Source organism: Balaenoptera musculus, chromosome 3, assembly GCF_009873245.2.
Source record: "Balaenoptera musculus isolate JJ_BM4_2016_0621 chromosome 3, mBalMus1.pri.v3, whole genome shotgun sequence".
NCBI classification, from domain to species: Eukaryota; Metazoa; Chordata; class Mammalia; order Artiodactyla; family Balaenopteridae; genus Balaenoptera; species Balaenoptera musculus.
In genome coordinates this window covers 42,159,895-42,185,163 of record NC_045787.1, presented here as the reverse complement: position 1 = coordinate 42,185,163, position 25,269 = coordinate 42,159,895, and the positions used below count along the sequence as shown (strand labels likewise).

At 42.1% G+C, this 25,269-nt stretch overlaps 1 protein-coding gene across 1 annotated transcript in view; it reads left to right on the top strand.

Moving 5' to 3' along the window:
• ANKRD55 (ankyrin repeat domain 55) overlaps nucleotides 1-25,269 on the top strand; it is a 413,288-nt gene that overhangs the window by 375,229 nt on the left and 12,790 nt on the right. The window contains exons 8-10 of the mRNA XM_036847799.1: nucleotides 6,629-6,757; nucleotides 18,462-18,646; nucleotides 23,993-24,160. Of these exons, the coding sequence (XP_036703694.1) occupies nucleotides 6,629-6,757; nucleotides 18,462-18,646; nucleotides 23,993-24,160 (482 nt within the window). The remainder of the gene's footprint in view (nucleotides 1-6,628; nucleotides 6,758-18,461; nucleotides 18,647-23,992; nucleotides 24,161-25,269) is intronic.

Here is a 25,269-nt window from a genome sequence, read left to right as displayed (position 1 = left end):
CACCCATAGTGAAAAGGGTGTTTATCACTGTTTGCCTATTGTTGGATTTCCTTGTTATTGTTTTAATTTGCATTTCCCTTATAGCCAATGAGAACGAGCATAATTTCATAGGTGCAATGGTCATTTTTAGATCTCCTGTGACTTGCCTGTTTAGGTCCTTTGTCCGTTCATCTGTTGTGTTACTTGTAATTTTCTTACAGATTCATAGGAGTTATTTTATACTCTGAACATTAATCCTTTGTCTGCTGTTGGATTGCAAATATTTTTTCATAGTCTGTTCCTTACTTTAGAACTGCTTGTGATGTCTTTTCCTGTACAGAAATTTTAAAATATGATATAATCAAAATGATCATTCTTGTCCATTGTTGCTTTGCTTTTGGTATCTTTTTAAAGAAGGCCTTCCCTACCCCTAGGGACATAACTACGCTATGCTAAATTTTCTTTTAGTTTGTTACAAGATTTTTTTTAAATATATGGTTCCATTTCTGAACTCTTTGTTCTCATTCCAATGATCTGTTTGTTTTTCCTGTTTCATTAACCACACTGCTTAGTTATAAAGTGACTTATTTAGAAGCTATTCACACTGTAAAGTTTAACACTGTGGGAAAGGCAAGATGGGTCAGATTGTCCTTTGTGCCTTTGTTCTTCTGGACCTCAGGGGAATCAATGACAAAGAGAGAGGCTTGTCTACTGCAGCTACAGAGAGTTAAGTTGCTAAATTCCTGGAACCTAACCTCTCCTGCTTTCATTTTAGCTTTGACAGGAAGAGCACCCCGTCAAGAGTGGCTATGAAATGTTGGCATCTGGGTTAGAACTTTGAATGCATTTATCCAGAAAAGCACTGTTATGCATGGTATTTAGGATAGATTGTTGATCCTATATTAAATGCACATTCTGATATGAGTAGATTTTTGTGAGTGGCCTAACAATCCAAACTTCCATTACAACAGCACTCTCAGAAAATAAATCCAAGTTGCAAAAACAGATGTGAATCTTTGGATATAATTCTTAGCACTAAAATCCACTTACAACATTCCTAAGATACAAGCATAAGCAGAGATTGTGCACTATAAAGGCAAAATCAATAGAAATAGTCCCTGACCCTAGAAATCTTTTTATTTTACAGTTGGCAAAAGGTAAAATAATAAAGCAAAAAAATTTTAATGCACCAGAATTTTTATCCTAAAAATGAACACCTTAACAAGTGGAGTAGAGTCACTACTACTTAGGAGCCCTCACTTCCCTCTCTCCCCCGACCCTCCTTTCCCCATAAGTTTCTAGGGGCAGTATTTTTTATCTTTGTGTCCCTAGAATCTAGTTCAGTAACTTACACATAGTAGAGTCCCCCCAAAAATACATGTTTAGATAAATAGAGAATTACATTATTAAATTCAAGAAAAAGTCATATAATTTTCTTTTATTGGCCTTTTCTCTCTTTGTTTTGTTGACCCAACTCAATGACCCATTTTATTTACCAGACTTGACTCCAGGTGACTTTTAGTTATTTCCAAAATCTCCTCTCAAAAAAATAAGATTTTATATTATTCTAGATCTTAAAAAATGTACTGTAGATTCTAGGGCAGGGGTCCTTGTCCATTTTCATGACATGGACACATCTGGTATGTTGGGGAAGCCTATGGATCCCTTCTCAGAAAAATGTTTCAAATTACATAAAATAAAATATATAGAATTTTTAAAAATTATATTGAATAACAGATATCAAACTATTTTAAAGAACAAATTTGCAATATTAATATGCAAGCTTTTTTTGCTAATGCACTACTAATCTTTGTGATCTATAATTGTAAGGTTTTTCCCAAATAAATTTGAAGAAAATGGCTTTCATTACAGCACTTCTAACCATCTAGGTTTTTTTAGAATCTTTTAAAGTACATCATTTATTCCAATCTTTTGTATACAGAAGACCCTCTATAACTTTTGTGAGAGGTAGTCACAAAATTAATAATGTGTGAATATTAAAATGTCAAACAGAGCCAAACTGGACTTCTGTGAAATTCTAGATCCTTCAGATGATCTAGAATTGTTTTGCTGATTTTTCAAACACCTGCTAAAATTCTACCCCCAGTGCACCAAGGCGAGGGGTGAACCAAGCGCCCAGCCACATCACACATTTCTCTCTCTGTGTCTTTCAGTGTCTGCAAGAGCTGGTCTAAAAGTGCAATTCTGAAACATGAAAACTGCTAAGCACTTCATCAGATTTCTGCTTCATAAAACATAAAAGTTACAGTGGTTTTGGAAAAAAAGAAAAAAGGTCTGAGAAGCTAATAGGACTTGAAAGCCCTTAACTGAAATGTTGGTGGCACAGGCTCAAGGCACAGAATTACTCATCTGTACAAGAGCCTGTTCCAAAACAGCCCTGCTATGCACCCAACAGTCACCACACACAGTCCTATCAGCTATCTCGAAATGGATCCTAAGTCAACCAAAACTTAACATTTCCCTCCAAAACATTCTAGAGAGCTATGTTCTTAAATGAATGTAAGTTACTCTTCACTGTTTGAGCCAGTACTCCTTCTTTTTCAACAAAGTGGAATTCTACTGTTACAAGAGTCGTCTGGGTGTTTGTTGTAATATATCTTCAGGTAGCTCCTAGATTTTCAGCCCTTAGATTCTTTGAAGGCACAGTTGAGTCCTCAGGGACTCAATGAGGAGCCTCACAGCTTGGACACAGGTGGCTGGCTTGCGTTCGACAGACTCTAGTACCTTACACTCCCCATGAATTCAAGGGAGCCTGGATAACCTGCAATTCACTAATTAATTCTTCCTATGAACACTTCTTGAACACCTAATGTGTGCTTGGGCATATCACAGTGAATGAGCCACAGCCTCTGCCTTTACAGAGTGCATCACAGCTTAATCTTAGTCCCTATCACAGCTCGGTGCAAATGCCAATTGCCAAGCCTGAAGTCTGCCCGGTAAATGGCCACCAGAGTCTTAACATAACACAACTAGGATGTGTTAGCTGTGTTAATAGAAGCTGAAGGAAGGAGGAGGCAGTTGTAGGAAAAAGTTCCTAAACAAAGTGTGTTGTGCAATACAAAGGGCTGCACTTGAGCTGATTCTAACAGTTTTGGTTTTCATATTACTAACTCTAAGAGGATGTATTTGTATTTCTCATTAGCCCAATTGAAAAAAACAGCAACAGGAAGTTTCCCTTGACTTGAGTGAATTTTGAAACCTGTTTATACTGTAATATAAATACACAAATTTATATTATATAACATATTATTATTTAGAGAAGTAATGGAGTATTTCAAGTCTTGATTTGGGGCCACTCAGAGGATCAACAGTTATTTATAACACTGATCCCAAATTCCAGGGTAGGGGAGGAGTGGGGGGAGAATATGTATATTTCAATACCTTACAAAAATAAATATCTGCCAGCTGCACTTTTAGAAGAAAACTAGAGGTGATGCCAAATGAAACAAATAATAATAAAGGGTGACAACCCTTATGCTACTGAGAATCACCATTCTAGAAAGTGAGAAGACCCTGAATCTAGCTAAATTCACAAAGAAAAAAATTGTCCAGCAGCTGAGCTCACTTCCAAAATGAAAGTCTACTAGCTTGATGTGTGGAACAAGCATCTTCCTCCAGAGTTGGAGAGACCTGGATTTGAATCCCACCTTTGCCTTGTAACCAGTCAGTGGCCTTAGGGAAATTATTGGATTGGCCAAAAAGTTCGTTCGGGTTTTTCCATAACCCGAACGAACTTTTTGGCCAACCCAATATTTAACTTGTGTTTCAGTTTCCTCACCTGTAAAATGGGTCTAAAAATACCTATCTCTTAGGATTGTTGTAAAGATTCAGTGAAGTGAATAGAGTTCTTGGCACCAAGTAGGTATATGAAAAATGGTAGTGCTCCTCCCCACCATTTACCAAAGCATGCAGGAGGTGGGGGGTTTTGTTTTGTTTTCTTTTGTTTTTTCCAGCAGGGGGTTGGGGAGGGGTGTTTGAAGAGAATAACTCTTAAAGCCTAGAAGCTATATTTAGGAGACAAGGATTAACAGTGCATAATGACAGTTTAATTCACAATTTCACACAATTCTCATATTGCTAAATCTATATCTCTGCATGTAGTGATTGCCATCTACCTCATTTGGAGCGCTCATCAGGAATTCTAACAGGTTTCAATTGAACAGTTGGTAACAATGATCATATCAGACAAGTTCATTTTCTGTAAAGAAGTCATGTTCTGTCTTTCTTTCTTGTGTGAATGATTTTAGAAAGCAAAGCCAAATTTTACAAAAGCAAAAAATTCAATCAAGAATAGTAAGAAGTCACTCATTTAATAAGCCTTTACTTAGTATCCACAATGTGCCTGGCACTGTTCTAGGCTCCAGGGATTCAGACAGGCAGACAAGGGCCCTGCCTTCTTGAAGCTTACACCCCAGTGACTTCAAAATTGTCTCCAATGTCTTTAACCCTGGATACAGGTGGCACTTCATAAGGAAGCCAATGATTCTGAAGCAAATGGGACTTAGCACTGGGAATAATCCTTGCACAGTAAAAAGAATCTGATTCCCTGGAGTCCAGATGTCTAATTCCAGTGGGCCAAATTAAAAAATGAAGAGGACCCATTGAAATGCTGTGAGCTATTCTGAATCCCAAGTAATATTCAGCTGTTGGAATAAGAACAAGACGTTCCACTGTTTTTAGACCAGCATTCTTTTCCATATGGAACCAATTTCTTGAAATATCCTTAAGAGTATCTGGAGGCTCAGTGTTATGTGACACTTGAAACTTGAAAGCAGACCATAATGTAATGATTTAGAATATGGAACTGGTCAAGGGGGTTTAACATTCTAATCTCACGGCCCCACAAACATCACACCCTAGATTCAGCTCGATCATAGACTTGTGAACTTCCCTAGAGCTCAGCTTCCTCTTCCACAAAATGGGAAGGACAGTGGCACCTGTCAGAGCTGGCTAACTGCTATAGCAAACAATTCGAAATCTCAGTGGCCTGACATAATAAAAGCTTAATTCCTGCTTGCTTCATAGCCCAGTGCTGGTTGATGAGGTGACCCTGTCCGACCTCATCAGTCAGGGTCCTGGGTTGATTAATCACATGATTCCAGCACATTCTTGAGCCTTGTCCTCCTCCACATTCAGTTGTCAGGTGAGGAGAAGAAAATATGTCAAAGACGACATAGGTTTTGTTTTCTAGACAGACCTTGGAGGGGTCGGGGCTTCCATCCTTCCATCCTTTCTGTCCACACTGCAATGGTCAAGACTCAGTCTCGTGGCTACATGTATCTGCTGGGAGGCTGGGGAGTGTAGACTGACTATGCGCCCTGGAGGGAGAGGAAGTAGAGTTTGGTGAGCATGTAGTGGACTTCACCACGATGCTAAATCCAAAAAGCTGTTTGGAGGATTAAGTGAGATAATATACATAAGGACTCATAAAGATCTCTAGATCAATACATATTAATTCTGGAATAATATTAGTTCTGCACTCCTAGCTAGGCTGAGGCCCATCTCCTCCACTCAGCTCATCTTGGATGAGCAGAGAAGGCCAAGGTGGTGACATTATCTTTATGTTACCTGCAGAGACAGCTCCAAAAAGAGAAAGCTACCTACGTCCTTTGCTCCCTTTACCAGGCATCTTAATCTAGAATCATTTTAGATACATTTCATATTATTGAGAGCCATAGTCAAGGAGAAGAGGCCATCTTTTCATAGTACACTCCCAAATAATACTGGTTCTTTTTGGCAAATGTTTCCCAGAAGAAGCTTATCTTATTAGTATAATGATGCCTAGAGTGTGTGACCTTAAGCTCTGAAAGAAGGTGGGATTCACCAGATTGACTCATCCAGATCTGTTCTCCAAGCTGCCACAGAGTGATTTCTTCTAAACAATGTAAATCAGATCATGTCAACATCTGCTTAAAATCCCCCACTGTCTTTCTATTGAGTTTAGAATAAAATCCAAATGCCTTATACCGGGTATTCCCCATCCCACGCTCCCAGGATCAGCCCTGCCTCTCTCCAACCTCATCTCACATCTTTCTCCTCCTCTCCCTATTCATTCATTCTTTCATTCATTCATTCAACAGCTATTTATTTAGCCTTGGTTCAGTCCCTGGAAACACCGTAGTAAAATAGACAGCGCCCCTGCCCTGGTGGCGGGAGATGGCATCCCAGCGTGACTGATCACGGGTGCCAGCCTTAGTGACTTGTTGCTCGCTGGTCTCTTCCCACAGTTCACCACGGCTCACAGAGGCCCATGTAGAACAGTTCCTACCCCCGTGGTGGTTACTCTCTCACAACACCCCAAGTACATTCTTTATAGCATTCAACAATCTGGAAAATCCTTTTGCTTGTTTGCGTGCGTTTATTACCTATCTTCCTCTACCATAGTGTAATTCCCATGAGGACAGGATCTTATTTATCTTATTCACTGTAGTATCCTTAACACCTGTTTGCCTGGCACCAAGTAGAAGCCCAATAAGTATCTGTTGAATGAATGGCCCAAGGAACGAATGAACTGACAGGCGGCAACCAGCACACCTGGTGGCGCCCTCAGGCCTGAGGAGAAAGTGTGCTCCGTTTTCCTGACTGATATCCTGTGCTCATCTGTGTCCCTCTGATTGTGGTTTTGTAGGGAATGACACCACTCCACTGGGCAGCTTTCCACAACCGGCCTCAACACACCCAAATGCTGCTGAAGAAGGGGGCAGACCCCACCCTTGTGGATAAAGACTTTAAAACGGCCCTCCACTGGGCTGTGCAGGTGAGAAGTTAGCCAGTGGGCTTGTCTCAAGTATAAATGGTGTAAAACAATGTTAACAATTCTGAGCGTGTCAGACCTGAAAGATGGAATTTTCAAAGGTACAGTCCCAGCATTGATGTGGCCTTTATATGTACAACAGAGCAAGTAAGATACATGCTGCCCTCTTCCCTTCATTCATACCCAGAGCAGCAACAGCAAACCTGCCACTTTGGAGGATTTGGGTACATCAGTTGCTGAGAAGAAATCCTGCCAAGGTAAAGAGGGGGGGGAGTTACAGAATATCACCCACCTCGGCTGTTACACACACACACACACACACACACACACACACACACACACACACACACACATACACATACACACACACACACATACACACCCCTCTCTCACTCTCTCTTTCTCCATCTCAGTAATTGATGCTGGCTCACAGTGTACCAGGATAACCCTTCAAAGAATTATTAGGAAAGTCCCTTCAAAGCCTTTGGACCATGACTCTCTTCTTCCTTCCAAATCCTCTGAAGCAGAGTAATTCCAGGTGACCCTGAACAATGGTGCTCTGAACAATGGAAATTGTGACTCATAACCCTACCTCACTACCCCAAAAGGGAATCTGTATCAGTACACATGACCAGAGAAATCAGAAATCTACAGTCCAAGGGGGGGAAAACTGGGACTTTCCGGTGGTCCAGTGGTTAAGACTCCACCTTCCAATGCGGGGGGTGTGGGTTCGATCCCTGGTCGGGGGTTCCATGTGCTGTGCGGTGCAGTGCAGCCAAAAATTTTAAAAAAACACAAAACGCAAAGTGGGGAAAACTGAGACTAAGGTGAAAGAATGGCCATAGCTAACACTTATTGAAGTGTTTTCTAAGGAAATCATTCAAAGGGAATGATTAACTAAGAGTTATCTCTTCTGTCCTTGAAAGGAGAGCGATACTATGCATCCTTTCAACAAACTTGCTAGCGCATTCTGTCTTTTCATGCCTAACCTAGACATCCCCACTGTTTATTTCTATCAGCCCAGTAAGGGCACCCTTGCTGAACTGCTGCCAGGGTCCCTGTGATTCTGCACGCCCTGATGGTGGTTTCACTCAGGTGTTTTCACATGCCACACACAGCAGAGAAGGGCACCTGGCACTTTCAGGGTTGACATGTGTGCCTGAGATAAGGGCAAAACAGAAGTGATTTGGAAACTACTCTGTTTTTGTTCCTACAAACTTGGCTTCAGTTACCCTGTAGCAGGGCCAGCCCTGCAAAACTGTGAAGTGAACAAAGCATGTTTTTGTCATCCTCACCTGCCCTGAGCGCCCTCCTCCATACTTTCAGTATCTAATCAGCTGCCTTGTCCCCCTCATGCCAGTCCCTGCCCAGAGCCCAGTCCTCTGGCTGGTCAGGGGTCACCACTGGAGCAGTGGCCCCAGGGCAGCCTGGCTGGGCAACCAAGATGTATCCCACATGTGTTGGCTCTCAGCTGAGGCGAGAGTGGTATCAGAATCAAGCCTTTTCTGTATATTCACTCCCATCGCCCCTGTTTTCTGATTTCATAGATCTGGGATGGGGCTCATGCAGGTGCATTTTGAAAAATCTCCCCGGGGAATTCTGACTGATATGCCTCCTCTGCTCCACCTTGCTCTACCACAGCCCAGTTTAGAGCTGCTGCTTGGGAGACGGCTTTGCAGTCGAATCATCAGCAGTGCTTGTAAAACAACAGATTCCCAGACCCCACTCCAGACCTTCTGAGTTGGGCTCTTCATGGGTGGGAACCCTTGTTTTGATCCTCCAAGAGGCAATTTGGCAAAATCCAAAGAAAAATGTGCTCAACTCAGAAGATCTGAGTTTGCATGAACAGAGCTGGCTTTGTTCTGAGAAGAGTCACCTAAACCTGCTTGGCTTAACTATAGGTGTATCTTTGGGGCATGAATGAGACCGTGCGTGTGACAGTGATATGTAATATTCTTTGTAATTGGAAGAGATTATCATTTTTATTATGGCTCCCAATTTCCTCCATGAAAGCTTAGTTATCATACCCACATCTACATACTGTATTCTTTCTCTCTACTAAATGTTATAGCTTTTAACCTGCTACATTGATTTCAGTCCTGTCTGCACATTAGAATCATCTGAAGAGCTTTTAGACAATACTGATACCCAAGCCCCACACCCTTAGATTTTCAGTCAGTTTGTCTGGGGTGGAGCCTAGGTGTCAGTAATTTTTAAAGTTTTCCCTTCTTCCAGGAGATTGTAATGTCCAGCTGGGGTTGAAAACTACTATGATAAATGAATTCATATTAATGGGTTCTAAAACCTTAGCTACTCCTACCTAAGATATTTACATTTTGACCATGATTTTGTATAATAAGCATAATGCCTCACACATTTGTATACTCAATAGCTTAATAAATGTTTCATGAGAAAAAAAAAACAAATTTCATGAGCACCTATTCTGCATCTGGCATTGCGGGGGGAAAGATTAAGAAGACAGGTTCCTTCTAGGACCCCTACAATTGTATGTAATATTGCACGTGCTTATGTGTGAGGATGTTAGCATACAATTTTCTGAGGGAGGTGTTTACAGTTTCTTCAACTCTTCAATGAGGATCTGTAACTAACCACCCCCCCCCCCACCAAAAGGTTAAGAATCACCCTCTGGAGGAACTGTACACCCTCTCCCTCCCTGTGGTTAGCAGTAAAATTCAGAAGTGGTATGTTCTGCCCTTTACTCTGCAAAGAAGACTGAGGGTAATTCCGAATGTCAGCTGCAACCGTGATTATACTTGCCTCCGTTAGCCTTCTTCTTCATTTATAACTCAGGGCCAGCACTGTGCTCCTCATAAAGTTTTTCCACATGAATGAGTCTATTTCCCATTGTCATTAATTCCTTTCACTGAACTTCCTGCTTTTCTCTTGGACTGTATGAGACCATATTTAAAGCTATAGCACTTTGAACTAATAAAGCTTCTGTATTTGACCCAGGCAACCAAAGCAGTAAAGATTTGAAACATTGGGCCCGAAAAGTAAACTAAGTTTGACTTCTGCCCCCATTTCTTGGGTCCCTTGGTAGCTGGTGGTGCCCTCCTGTGGGCCCATTGCCCTCGTTTGCCTCCCCCATCTGCCCAGGAGAGCCGATTGCGTGGCTCTCTCTGGGCTAACACTGAGCAGAACGCTGTCTGTATCTGCATCCAGTCTCCCTTGATGGAATCTCAGTCCCTTAGGGGCATGTTCTTGCCTATCTGTGATGACACTAGCTTATCAGGAGTCTACACAGGTATCTCTCAGGCTCATCTTCCTCTCACTCCTCAACACTGCAGAAATTTAGTCATTAATCTTTTTCTCATTCTCCTTTCCTCAGAAAGCCCATCGGTTCCTAAGGCTTCGACTATCATTCTCCTCAGAATTTCCTCGGATCAAAATCCAACTCTGACCTCTCTCTCGAACGTTAAACTCACATTTCCAGCTCTACCAGGCATCTTCCCATAATTTCCCATGGACACGTCAAACTCAGCATGTTCAAACTGAATCCATGATCTCTCCTTCCCGTCACATTCCCATCCACCCAGTAGCCCAAGCCAAAGGCCATCATGTGGCCCATGGACACTGCTTCCTTATCATTCTTCATGTGTAATTGGTTATCAAGACCTCTCGATTCCACCTCCTCAGCTCTCACATCTCTGTCTCCTCCTTTCTGTCCCCACTGTATAGATGAGGGCCCCAGCAGGAAACAACCCACTCAGATGGGATTATTTGAGCGTAGATTCATAAAGAGGCTATTTACACACAACAGCAGGTTGCCATTAGGGCGTCTGGGAGGGCATGGGAGGGAATGGTTACTAAGACACAGCAGAAGCTGTAGCTGTAGGAAAGGGCCTAGGACGGAAACTGTAGCCTTTGATGGAATAGTCAAACTGTGGCCTAGCAGGGAGGGAACTGGAGGATAAATGCCCCAATCACTCTTTCCTCCTACATCCATCTCCTGTCAGTACCACTCACTGGCCAATCCCAACCAGAAGCCAAAGGGCAAAGGGGCCCATTTGATGCAATTCATAAATGCTAAAGAGTAGAGAGCAGGATGAAAAAAGATGGAGAGTTAACTGAAAAGAACAAATGGAGACAATTTAGTACACCTACCATCAGTGCCTTAGATCAAGCTTCCCCTATCTCTCACCTGAACAGTTTCAGTATCTGTATTCCTACTTTCAGCCCTTTCCTTCTCCAGTCTATTCTCACATTGCACCAAGTGCTCTTTCTACAAATCACAAAGGAATGCACTAACATAACTGTTACTACACGAAAACAATTATGGTCACTGCTGGTTCTTGGCTCAAAAACCTTCACTTCACCAAGTGCCATTTTCTAGTAAAGAACAAACTCCTTGCCTTGCACTTACTGCCATGAACAACCTCTCTGCAACCCACCCCACTCCCTGCCCTTTCCTCTTCAAGCCATATAGGCTTTACTCCAATCATACTAGAATATTAATAATCTCCTCAATACATCGTAAAGATTCATCCTGTCTTCCCCTTGGTCATGCTCTTCCCTTTTGGTGAAATACTTCTTTCTTCTTGCACTCCCTGCATCATCCCTTCTAACTGCAGAATTTATACTTGTTCTTCCTTATTTCTCAAGGCCCAACTAAGTTCACCCTCTTTGTTGAGCTCCCTTTCAGAATTTTTCCCTCCGTCTAGCACTTCCTTACTTCTATTACTGGTGTTATGATCAGTGGGGTGCCTGTGTCTCCTCTTCTAGACTATGTGCTTAAGGGCAATGTGCCTTACTCATCCAGATGTCTCTCAAGACCCAGAACAGATCTTTGTGAATCTTTGTGAACACCAAAAAGGTGTTCACTGAATTCAGTTCAATAAGCTTATCCATCCCAAGCCAGTGGGAGTAGTGGCTTATTGGGTTCTTTCTGTGAGATACCATTTTCAGCTTAACTGAAACTTCCAGGAATGCAATACCTTAGTAACTTTTTTTTTTTTTGGCTGCACTGGGTCTTTGTGGCTGCGTGTGGGCTTTCTCTAGTTGTGGCGAGCGGGGGATACTCTTTGTTGCAGTGCACAGGCTTCTCGTTGCGGTGGCTTCTCTTGCTGCAGAGCATGGGATCTAGGCACATGGGCTTCAGTAGTTGTGGCGCACAGGCTCAGTAGTTGTGGCTTGCGGGCTCTAGAGCACAGGCTCAGTAGTTGTGGCGCACGGGCTTAGTTGTTCTGCCGCATGTGGGATCTTCCCAGACCAGGGATCGAACCCATGTCCCCTGCATTGGCAGCCTCCTTAACCAGTGCACCACCAGGGAAGTCCATGTGCCTTAGTCCATGTGGCTTAGTATCAAGGAGTTTTTTCTAATGATAGGAATTCTAGGATAGATATGATGGCAGGTCAGTGAGAAGGGCAAGTATCTACTGCCCCTCAAATCTCACCTCTAGCTCCTTCCTCCTAATCCTAGAAAATGTGTTTATTTGGAATCTTCCTCAGCAGTACTCTTCTTTCAGTGCATTTTTCAAGGGAGGTTAGAAAGAAAAGAACTGCAGTAATATAAAACTATTTCATGTTTGTTCATTCAGTATGTGGTTATGTGGTTAAGGAAATTATACACACACACATACACATACCCTTGGAGCTCTTGAATATAACCGTCAACCCCAGTGCCTGAGACTGATTTGGTCCAGCATGGAATCCTCCTCCTTCCCGTGGTGGCCAAGATCTGTGGTCAACTGTTTGAACTGTATCAAAATCCTATAAGTATACTTTAAATATATTCAGAGTGCCAGAGGATAATTATAAATGTCATAGACCAGTGGATCCGGGTCATAGATGGAAGAGCCTTAGAACTGGAAAGGACCACACAAGTCATTTAGTCCAACCCCTCAGTTCACAGGTGGTGAAACTAGTGCACATGGAGGTTATCATGACCCAAACACACCCCACGCCTGCAGAGACTCAGGCCACAGGACTCCCAGTGCTTGATAAGAGGAAAACTACAAAGCCACATAAGCCCAGAGTAAACAAAGAGAAAGTCAGATTTACGAAATCAACCCCATTACCCTGGGAGCAAAGACTGAGCTGTCTTGAAGGGTAGCCTAAGTTAAAGTGGCCTGCATGTGTCAGCTCCCCAGTGCTTGGTTGCAGAGAAGAAGGGGATGAGGTAGACAGAGAAAAAACAGGAACTCACCTAGGAGTAAACACAAGTGAGGAAAGAAGCGAAAAGAGAGTGAAAGGCGGGAGATAGTGTGAAAAAGAGAGGGAAGCTAAGAAAAGGATGAGTAAAATTCTATTTCGTTTGGCTTTGCCCAGAGTTGGTCAGGCTTGTTTTTTTTTATTAATTAATTAATTTATTTATTTATTTATGCATTGTTCAGCAAATATTTATTATGAGTTACTCTTTGCTAGACTCCATTTCAACAGAAAGATTCCCAGTCATAGGTGTGGCAAGGGCAATGCAGAGATGTCCTAGAGACTGTCACCTTGCCAGACAGCTAGAAGCAGAAGCTAGACACTGTCTACACACTAACACAGCAGGGAAGGAGGTTTCGTGGGGGGCTTTTCCATATTAATCATTAGAACACCTGTGAAATGAAGTAGTTCAGCAGCTGAGGGTCACCATGCCTCACTGCCCCACCCACCATTTCTATCTTCCACTAGCTCTCCAGGAGAGTCAGCCCCAGGCTTTGGGATACAGCAGCCTCCGGAGTCAGGCCAATCAGAAAGCCTGGGTCCAAAGGGGCTAACCGTGAAGATGGTCCTGACTCCAAGCCAGGATATTGGGCCCCTTTGTCTTCTAGTTAGCCCCAAACCCTCAACTCTCAGGTGTTCACACTATACAGACTAGTAAAACTTCCCCTCCAGCTCCTTTCCAGTCTAACACATCTGGCTCCAGCTGAACTTACGGGCCAGCGTTCTCATAGCACAAAACCACCCAGCCCTTTAAAAGGGCCATGTGACCTAAAACCCTTACGTCCGCTTTGTACAGTCACTGTCATGTGACAAACAGACACCTACCTCCAAGAGAAGGATGGAGATTGGAGTTCCCTCCCTGAAGAACCCACCATAGAATTAATGCCGCCAACACGTTAACAAATAAACAACTAGTCCTAAATCTTGTGTTAAGACTCCTTGGGAGATCACCTAGAATAAAAAGAGTCTACAATCGGGACTTCCCTGGTGGCGCAGTGGTTAAGAATCCGCCTGCCAATGCAGGGGACACAGGTTCGAGCCCTGGTCCAGGAAGATCCCACCTGCCTCAGAGCAACTAAGCCTGTGTGCCACAACTACTGAGCCTGCACTCTACAGCCTGTGAGCCACAACTACTGAGCCCGCGTGCCACAAGCACTGAAGCCCGCATGCCTAGAGCCCATGCTCCACCGCGATGAGAAGCCCACTCACCGCAACAAAGAGTAGCCCCCGCTCTCCGCAACTAGAGAAAGCCCGTGCGCAGCAACGAAGACCCAATGCAGCCAAAAATAAATAAATAAATGAATAAGAGTCTACAATCAAGATACTGGAATCTTGTTTTTTATCAGTCTCCTGTAGCAAAATTACTGTACGTTAATTCAACTTTCTTCTTGGTAAGCCTTCTTGTGAATTCCCCTCCCTCATGAGGTATAAAGAAAAAATGACTAGGACTCAGTAGTTCCCAACAGTTTTCAGAGTACATGAAGGCAATTTATGGATTACCCATGGACAAAAAGAACAAAAATGCAGCAAAAATAAGTAAATCCACAGTCTCATTTGGCCACCCAATGTAGAATTCTAGAGCTCCATAATAAGATCTATACAACATTCTTCCCTTATTGAATGATATTCCCACCAAACGGAAACCCACTCTCCATTCTTCCTAAGGGCCCTTCTGGCCAACATCCCATTTCTTCTCTCCTGGTGCTTCCCGGTGTCTGTGACCAAGGCTTCCCAGACCTGGAGACTCCCTTTGACTGACACTCAGCCCATTTTGCCAAGAAGGGAATGCTGTTACCAGGAGACCACTGAGCCAGGACCTCAGCTCACAAACTAGTACTCTCCAGGGCTCTCTCAAATTCTTGTGAGGGTGCACCATGGCAACCCTCCTAGGAGAGGATTTTAAAGCCCCTAATGTTGAAAGAAGGTCTCAGTTGGCAAGGCGCACTTCATTGCTACTGATGTCGCTGATCCCAAGAGCAGTTTTCGCTTAAATTCCTCCCATATGAACATGCAGGATCAAATAAATAGACCGTACTTCTAACTGGAGACAAAATGGTGTAGTGGTGAAGTACGAGGGCTCTGCAGACAGTCAGTCCTGGCTTTGCCACCTCTTGGCTGTGACAGTGGGCAACTTAATCCCTCTGTGCCTCCAATTTCTCCTCTACAATATGGGGATGATAAGAGTACCTACCTCATGAAGTTGTTGTCAGGATTAAATGAGTTAGAACGTGGAAATGCAGTGCTGGGCACAGAACGTTCACTCAGTAAACATTGCTATCACCATTACTCCTGGGAGGATAGTCTTATAAAGAAAAAAAAAAAAAAAGGCAATGATAATGTTGTAAGTAAGAGCCAGGTTTAGAGACAAAGGAATTGTCTGGAAGGTTCAGGACAGAAGGCATTTTGGAGGAGAAGTGTAAGGGGGTGGAATTTCTCTTATCCAGAAAAGCCGTGTAAGACTCCAGCTTGCAAGGGGAATGCTGAGTGGGACCGAGGTCAGGAACTCAGAAGAGGCCCACTGAGACGTGCTGGGCCGCAGCCTCTATCTCAGCTGGCTGCTGCTTCCAGAACGGCTCCTCTGTGGGTCAGGCAAGGAGAGAGGAAGGCAGTGTGTAAGAAGTGGGTTTTGTTTCTTCCATCTGTGCCTGACACTCCATCCCACACAGAGGGAGAAGCGTGACAGAGTGTTTTGCTGTCTGAATCACTGTGGCAACCTGAATTCCTTTGCTCTTCCAGGAAACCATAAACGAAATCAATTCATTGAGCGGACACTCTTTTTTGCTTCTGTTTTCCTTTTCCAATGGCTAGTGCTTCTTAAAAGGGGAGAGGGGTCTCTTGATTGTTTTAAATATACCATATTTCAGCCCCCTCAAAATATGTTTACCTAACATCAGGTGAAAGAACCTTAGAAAAGCTGATAAAGCAGGCATGAAAGCTTAGATGTGTTCACTGTAGCCACCTTTTGATGACAGGCATGCCATAGAACTAAAGTCGTTGATCCGAATTATTTAAAAGTCGTTGTGAGACAAAGGAAGAATGGAGGGAGAAAGAGGATGTAAGGGAGAAGGTGAGAAGGAAAGAAGGAAAAAGGTTGCAGGCAGGGCCCACTTTATGGGCGTGTGACCAGTAAAGCCACAGGTGCCCCACACTCAGAAGGGAGCTCTGTGCTGGGGGTATAATGCTCTGTGGCCATCTGAGAAGTCTCAGTAATTCTATCGATGAATTTGTGTTTTGTATGTTAAGTCTAATAGGACAGTGGAGCCTCAGCTCACACAGTCCCACCTCCCTGCTGCCCTGGGACAGATGCTCAGGCCCCAGCTCCCCAGTCCCCTGGCAGGGGTCTGGGCACAGACTCAGGGAGGGTCAGGATTGAGCATGCGCTGAGTTGCAAGATGGGGCCCTAGGCACCTGTGAGGGTTTGCACTCACCGTGAGAATGCCCAGCCCAAGGGAGCGTGACACTAAATAGCAAATAAAAATCGCAGTGACAGGTCCAGAGAGACACCATGGAAGAAGGGAATACATTATTCCTCTGCCATGTGAACAGGGGGCTCCACATTTTCCCTGGGCCCCATAAATTATGTAGCTGGCCCTGGTTGTAACATTTAAAACCCACTCAGCACTCTTTCTGGGGCTCAAAGTTGAGAGCTTTGAGTGCCCTGAGCCTTTGGTCCTGCAAGAGGTTGCAGAACTTGTATCAGCTGCAGTCCCCTGATGCAGTGGGAGCACACTCGAGGGTTCACTGTGTAACGGTTCCCTGTGAAGCCACGCTGAGTAACGAGATATCCGGAGAGTCCTCAGTGCAAACAGGGAGAGGGGAGGGAAAGGAAAAGGAAAAGCAAAAATGAAAGGGTGCTGTTCCACAGAATTGTGCAAACGGACTCAGAGGTTCTAAAAGACAACCCTGGGGTCAAATAAACTGGGATAATAAAGTGGGAGGAATGCCAAAAGAAACTTTACATGGGAAAATTTATTAGGAGGTGGCTGTCGAATAGCACTTGGAATGTATTAGAATTGCAGCTTTAAAAAAGTTCAGCACTCCCAGCTGATTCACTTTGTTATACAGCAGAAACTAACACACCATTGTAAAGCAATTATACTCCAATAAAGACGTTAAAAAAAAAAAAAAAAGTTCAACACTCTTTCTGCCCAGGACCCTGAGCCCCGCACGTGACCTGGCTCCTGGCCCCCAGAACTAGTGCGTGTCTCTGCCGTTTCTTTAACCTGCTCCTCGTGCCTCCTAGAGACCTCCATTCTTCCCATAAGACCCGCTGCGTGGAGATGCAGGGTCTATATGGAGTCATGGAGAACATTAAAATGCTGACGAATTATTTGGACTGTTTTATAATCTTTACACAGATATCAGGAGAAATCTGAAAGATAAGACTTTCCACTGTGTGAGATAAAACTAGAATTTATTTTATTGGCCATTGAGGATTTATTGTCATCTAAAATTGCAAATGCTTATGCAGTGTTTTTTGTATTTTTCAGTCCAATGAAAGGTAATATGAGCAGCATTTACTTACTCATTTGTTCAAGCTGAAGAGATGTAGGACGCTCTCAAGAAAGAGCTGGTGACTTTTAAGGCTGGGACAGGTTACTAAAAAGAGTGTAGAATAGCCTCCCTTCAAAGATAAGATAAGGGCTTCCCTGGTGGTGCAGTGGTTGAGAATCCGCCTGCCAATGCAGGGGACGTGGGTTCGATCCCTGGCCCTGGACAGTCCCACATGCCACAGAGCAACTAAGCCCATGTTCCACAACTACTGAAGCCTGTGTGCCTAGAGCCCGTGCTCCGCAACAAGAGAAGCCACCGCAATGAGAAGCCGTGCACCGCAATGAAGAGTAGCCCCCCGCTCGCCGAAACTAGAGAAAGCCCATGCGCAGCAATGAAGACCCACAGAGCCAAAAAAAAAAAAAGATAAGATAAAAACTTATTATACACCTACACAGAAAGAGGGACCCAGTTTAGACGGTTGCCTGAAGTTCTTTCCTTTTCCTACTTATTTGTTTTTATTTCTTTTTATCAATTAGCTACTAAATTATGACGCACTTCTTTTCACAAAGGATTTTTGACAATTAAATTACATGCAATTTATAGCAATTTGACCATTACCAGATCATTCTGATCATCATTACGTCACTAGTCAGTACTCGTCATAGTCATTTTGTTAATGTTAAAATTAACTCTGCCAGCTTCTCAGGGGTTAACCTCTACAGCAAGTGGGGGAAACAAAACGAATATATTTAATGAGGAAGTCATCTAGGTGGCCCACCCATTGTGCTAGCTCTAATGTCAGTCAATTACACCTGTATTTAAGTCCTCCTTAGTTCACTGATTATGGAAGACAATTTAACTCTTACAGGAGACAAAAATCCCTGCAGTGACTTGAGACAAGTGGAAATTTGTTTGTGGGTTTGATAAAACGAATTTTCTTTTTTTGTTGTTTTGAATTTTTTTGCTTTGAATTTTTATCTTAATTTGTATAGACAGGGAAGAGCACTGGATTGTACATGAGCTTTCTTTGACTCTTGTTTTCCAGAGTGGAAATAGAATTCTGTGTTCCATCATTCTGAGCCATCATCAGGGTCCGTCCATAATCAACTACGACGATGAGAGTGGGAAGACGTGTGTGCACATCGCCGCAGCAGCAGGTTTCAGTGACATCATCAACGAGCTGGCAAGATTCCCTGAGTGCAACCTGCAGGCTCTGGATGTGGACGACAGGTATCCATGGCAACTCGGAAATGTGGGGAACTACCAGTCATCTTTTCCAAATTTTAATCTCAAAATAAAGAAGATGTTTAAGGAGTTATCCTATATGACTATATCCTTACTGCCAGTAATATTTATACATACGCTTGTGACAATAAAAGCTGCTCTATTTTAGTCAGGGCAGGAAAAAATCATTGTTATGAAGAGAAACGCCATGACTGTACAGTATTGTCAGACTTTCCACTTTTTGCTAACCGTTCTCAGTGTTCTCAGAAGGCCTTCTGTATTATCAGCTTCCTGCTATAGGCACTTTTTGTTCTTAACAGTAAGTCTTGATTCTTTTCCTTCGTTCCTGGATTATGTCATAAAGTCAACAAGCTCTTGTTATCCAGAGAAGAGCATAATAGAGGCTTTGTGTTCAGAACTAGATGTGACCTTATCAGGCTTCTGTTTTGGGTTTCTTCAGTCATTAAAGATGTATTTGCATAGAAGAGGAAGCTGAGTCCAGAAAGGTAAAGAGACTTGCCTCAGAGGTATTTAGCAACTAAGTGAAAACTTGTACCCTTGACTTCTAAACAGAGCTTTTCACCTGCATGCCCTTCATCCATAATCAACTATTGGAACTTTTCAATTACAATGTGTATCTAACCTTTCTTTCAGTTAGGCACAGACTCAATGGAAATATAAGAATAATATAACAACAAATAAGACTATTGAAAACGAGTATAAGGCTTGTACACTACGTATAGTTTTGTTTACCTTTTTCTATTGAAGTGCAAATCTAGCCACCTACTTATCATGATTTTAGATGCCCCAAGAAGCACTTCCTACTTCCTGATACCTGAAATCCTTATAACACAGGGGGAAAAAAACTCTTGGGTTCCATGTAAGTCTCAGAAGCTGGAGATGGTTAACATGATGACTTTAATTAAAATTAAGGTATAAATCATTGAAATTAGACCTTTTCCTAAGAGCAGATGTTGAACTTGAGCAGGTAAGAAAGTAATAGGACTTAGTTACATGAGGAGGAAAGGTGAATGATCCAAAAAGAGAAGAAAAGAACACATCTAGGAAAAGAAGGCTAGAAAAAAGTTTGCCTACTTCAAAATACTTGTAGAACCAGCTCTGAATAGAGTATTTCCCATTTTGCATTGTCACATGCTTAGCAGAGAAAATTTAGTTCCCCCAGCCTCAGGGAAGAAAGAAAAACCAAGGGCAGAAAGAAAATGCAAAAGATTGGGTCCTACAAGGGTTCAAAGTGAAGTAAAATCTCAAGAAAGGCCTAGTTCCTGCTCCAAAGCTCAGCTCATGTGTTGCATGCACTAATCAAATCCTGCTCTTCATTTTCTTTCAGTTTCTGCATCCTGCATTGTGTAGCTGTGCCTTCACATTGAAACTGTAAGCTTGTATTAGTATAGAATTTTTCAAAATTTTCATAGGTTTAAGTACTTAATGCATTTGCAACAACTGTGACTTCGCTTTCCTTCTTTTTTTTTTTTCCCCCAGTGGAGAGAAAGTTTTTGAGGAAAGAGAAGAAAAATAAGGCAATGATTTAAAAAAAAAAAAAAAAAAACAACCTAGGATGAGGGAAAATATGGGGAAACTAGTCCTCCTAGATATTAAAACACATCATAAATCTATGACATTTAAAACACAGTGGTACTAGCCTAAGATTGATGGCACAGAACACATAACTCATAAATAGCTTATGTAGCTTAAATGCCCCAGATTTCATCAGTCTGTGAGGTCATACTTTCCTTTAGTACCCGAGTCATTTATTTTCAGGAAGGAGAGTCTTTTATCACACTCTCCTCCCTACACATATCTGGGAATTATCCAGAGAATGTTTGCATGTTCCGTAAACCGTCCCTTGGCTTCTCTTCAACCAACACTGCGTCCTTGTGCCCCTCATCTCCTGCCATTCAGAGACCACCTCATCAGCCCACTGCTTCTGTGTGATGAATTTCTTCTGAATCACGGGCCCTGATTCTCCAGCTCCTCACTGTGATAGCTGAGTCCAGCCTGCTATGTCTGTAGGACCATCCTGAAGCTTAGAGATAAGAAAGGAACTACAGCTTAGGTAACTTGAAATTGAATGCTACATATTGCCCATGAAGGCTCTACGTGTATTAGTTAGAAGTTATCTATGCTTCTCCTGTTTCTCTGCAAAATAATTTTTTTCCCTGTGTCCTTCTGGACCTCTTCTTCCGTGTTGATGGTCAGAAGGATTAAAACAGTCACTCTTAGCAATTGTTGTGAAGGAGTATTTTCACAGTGCTCCAGAGAGAATTGTCACGTGTTGGTAAACCTGACTACATTGATGTCCAGCCCTCCATCTACTGAATTTATGGGCAATATATTCTCTAAGCAGGAAGGCATAATATGGCTGGTGCCTCATCTTGTTTCATAATAAATATTGTTTGGAGACCTCACTCACACAGAATGGAATGAATCATATCTGCTACATGTTCAAATAGGCAGTGTGATTGATGACTATGTTGAAAAAATATACGGTCCTATTAAGGGTTCTCAAATTTCTGCCCATATCATAACATGAGGAAAAGGATGCCTGATTGACAGAGGACACGATTTACCATGGGGACTGTGGTCTCACTGCTGACATGGCTACCCTCCGAATACTAAGGCCCAAGCCCCTTCACCGATGCCCGGCCCGCAGGCTGCCCCCATGTCTGAGAGACCTCTTGGCTCTCCCAGGGGTGGCCTTCTGCCAGCGGTCAAGCCCCAGAGTAAAGCCAAGAAGAGGCCTTTCCTGCCTCAGGACTGATCCCTTCCCAGAGTGACTGACAGGAAGAGTAGCCACTCTCTTCACGGGAAACCCCTTTCACAGGCATGTCCTCTTTCACTGTGCCCCTCCTTAGCGTCCCAGGGTCCCACTGCCCAGGCACACCACACAGACATCCCCCACCACCCATTTCCCGGCATCTCTGCCAAGGAAGCAAGGTTCGGGTCCCCTTTGCTCTTGGGTCCAGTAGTCCTATATGCTCTTATCACCTTCTTATCCCATCTGCCTTGGTAGTTCTTTCTACAGCTGGGGAACTAATTTGCTCCAAATCTGCTCTCAGTTCTGGGCTTGGCTTTTGGAAACGGAAAGACACTGACTATTTCTCTTATCCACCCTGCTATATCCCTCCCCGGAGGTTGAGCATAAAATCAACCATATCCTTAAATGAGGAAAGAGGAAGGGTAGAAAAGTACGTATATAGGTCAGGATCTCAAAATATGATCCCACTGCACTAATAAATGGTGTTGAGAAAAGTTGGCTATGTAACTGGAAAAATGGTCAGATTGGCTCCACACCTCACCACACATATCAAAATACACATACAGACACATGTGCAGTTTTTTTTTTTAATCCAAATAAATCTAGAAGAAAATATTGGTTTCCTTTTTATTTACATTCAGTAAAATTTACTTTTTTTTTTTGACATATAGGTCTATGAATTTTAACACATGCATAGATTCATGTAACCACCACAAGCAAGATTCAAGACAATTCTGTCACCTCCAACATCAACTCAGGTTGTCCTTTTGTAGTCAAGACCTCCCCTATCTCTAAGCTCTGGCGACCACTGATTAGTTCTGTCTCTTGGGTTTTGCCTTTTCCAGAATGTTATATAAATGGGAATATACAGTATGTAATCTTTTGAGATTGATTTATTTCACTTGGTAGAATGACTTGAGATTCATCTGTGTTCCATATATCAGTAGGCTGTTCTTTTTATTGCTGAGTAGGATTCAATTTTGTGGATGAACTATAGTTTGTTTGCCCATTCACCCATTGAAGGACATTGGGTTGTTTACAGTTTTTGGCAATTATGAATAACGCTGCTATAAATATTTGTGTATAAGTTTTTGTGTGAACATAAATTTTCATTTCTTTAGCTATATATCTAGAAATGAGATTGCTTGGTCCTATGGTAAGTATGTTTAACTTTAGAAGGAACTGACAAACTATTTTCTGGTGTGACTGTTTCCATTTTGTATTCCCACCAAAAATGTATAAAAGTTCAGGTTGCCCTGAATCTTCATCAGCCTTTGCTATTGCCAGGTTTGGGGTTTGTTTTTTTTTTCAATTTTTTTTTTTAATTGAAGCATAGTTGATTTACAATGTTGTACCAATCTCTGCTGTACAGCAAAGTGACTCAGTTATACACACACACACACACACACACACACACACACACATATATACATTCTTTTTATTTTTTCTTAATTTTAGCCATTTGAATAAATATGTAGTTGTATCCCATTGTGTTTTAATTTGCATTTCTCTAATGAAAAATGTTATTGAGCACCTTTTCATGTGCTTATTTACCATTTATGCATCTTCTTTGATAAAGTGTTCAGATCTTTTGCTAATTTATTTTAATTGGCTTGCGTATTTTTTTATTCAGTTTTGGAATACTTTACATATTCTGAATACAAACTCTCTGTTGAATGTGCTGTTTGCAAATATATTCTCCCAGTCTCTGGCTTTTTTTTTTTTTTTTTCTTCCTTAAGAAAATAATAGTTTTGCCATTTAACAAGGTTTAAATACTGATGAATATTCATCTACCTTCTGGCTGATGAAGGACTTTCTAAAACATAAAATCATGAAACAAACCAAAAATGAACAGGTAAATAAATGTGATTATTCCTTAAAATTTTTTATGGAAAAAATCACTAAAAAATTAAAAGCTAAGTAACAAATTAGAGGAAATGTTTTCATAAACATAACCTAGAAAAAAATTGATACCTTAAATTTTTTAAAAGCCTATATAAATTAGTAAGAACAACTAATAATCTAATAGAAAAATGGGCATAGGGCATTAAGAATCATTTCAATGAAGAAACTCAAATGGCTAATAAACATATATTTCAGAAGTTCTTCCCCACTATTAATTAAAGAAATGCAGAAGAAAACAACACTGAAGTACCATTTTGCCTACCAAGTTGGCAAAGATCTTTAAAGATGGTGATAATACAATATTGGGAAGGAGTAGGGACACAGCTGGTAGGAGGAGAGATTGAGCCAGTTTTTTTGGAAGGCAGTTTGGCACTATGTATAAAGAGCCTTATGACTGTTCATACCCTTTGACCCCCTACTTCCTCTTCTAGGAAATTCTCAGAAAGACTAAAGCAGGTGGAAGGCCACAGAATATCAGAATTAGAGGAGAGGCCCTTACACACATACACCATCATCCTGAAGCCCCATTTAATGCACACCATTTCCACACTGTAAATAGCAACAAGTCTTTCCTGCCACGACCCAACTTCAAGCAGGAGCTGTTGCCAGCTAAGTAACCTGTACCATTCATGTGCTCAGACACTTATGTTGTTCCCCTGTGGTCCCCCAGGACACCTCTGCACTGGGCTGCAGCTGCAGGAAAGGCAGACTGTGTGCAGTCACTGCTGGAGCTGGGCATAGACAGCAACCTGCGAGACATCAGTGAGAGCACACCCCTGGCCTACGCCCTGTACTGCGACCACATGGCCTGTGTCAAGCTCCTCTCCCAAGAGAGCAGGTGAGCGCACCAGGAGGCACTCATTTTTTCTTCCTCTCAAAGATTTATAAAATTGGATGAAATTGTTTAAACTGCCAAAACTAGCAGAAAACCAGCAATAACTTAATAATCATGTTTGCCATTATCTAACATGTAATGACATGTCCTTGACGCTGTGGAGCAAAATGATAGCAGTAAGCCTGAATCCATCAGCCTAATATTCACTGAACTCTAATCTCTTCTTTCCTTTTTCTCCCTTTCCTCGTCCCTTTATGCCATATACTATTTATTTATTTATTTATTTATTTCTGGCTGCATTGAGTCTTCGTTGCTGCGCGTAGGCTTTCTGTAGTTGCAGCGAGTGGGGACTACTCTTCGTTGCGGTGCGCAGGCTTCTCACTGCGGTGGCTTCTCTTGTTGCGGAGCATGGGTTCTAGGCGCGTGGGCTTCAGTAGTTGCAGCACGCGGGCTCAGTAGTTCCGGCACGCAGGCCCTGGAGTATGCCATATACCCTTAATTGCTCTTTTGCCTAAATCAGCATTTCTCCAGCTTTTTGTTCTCAGGACCCTTTTACACTCTCAAAAATTATGGAGGATCCTAAAGAGCTTTTGTTTTTTTTTAGAGCTTTTGTTTATGTGAGTTACACCTATCAATATTTATGGCATTAGAAATTAAAACTGAGAAACTTTTGAAAAAATATTTTGTTATTAATTTAAAGTAATAACCCATTACATTTACAAGTTAACATTAATACCATATTTTTAGTTAAAAAATAACCCATTCTTCAAAACAAACCAAAAGAATGTAATGAGAAGAGCAGTTTTGTTCTACTTTGCTCTTTGATATCTTTATAGAAGCTTAATAGAATACAGCTGCATTCCCACATCTGCTTCTGCATTCAATCCATTGCAATATGGTTGTTTTGACTGAAGTGTATGAAAACAATCTGGCCTCACATAGATATGTAGGTGAAAAAGGGAGGAGTATTTCAGGAACCTTTTCAGATAACTGTGGATACTTTTCCTTTGATACTACACCAAAACTTGACAAGTAGTAGTTTCCTAAAGCTTAGTGGCAATGTGGACTCTGTCACCATATCAGTGAAGTTTTTGAGTTCTGTTACATTAAAA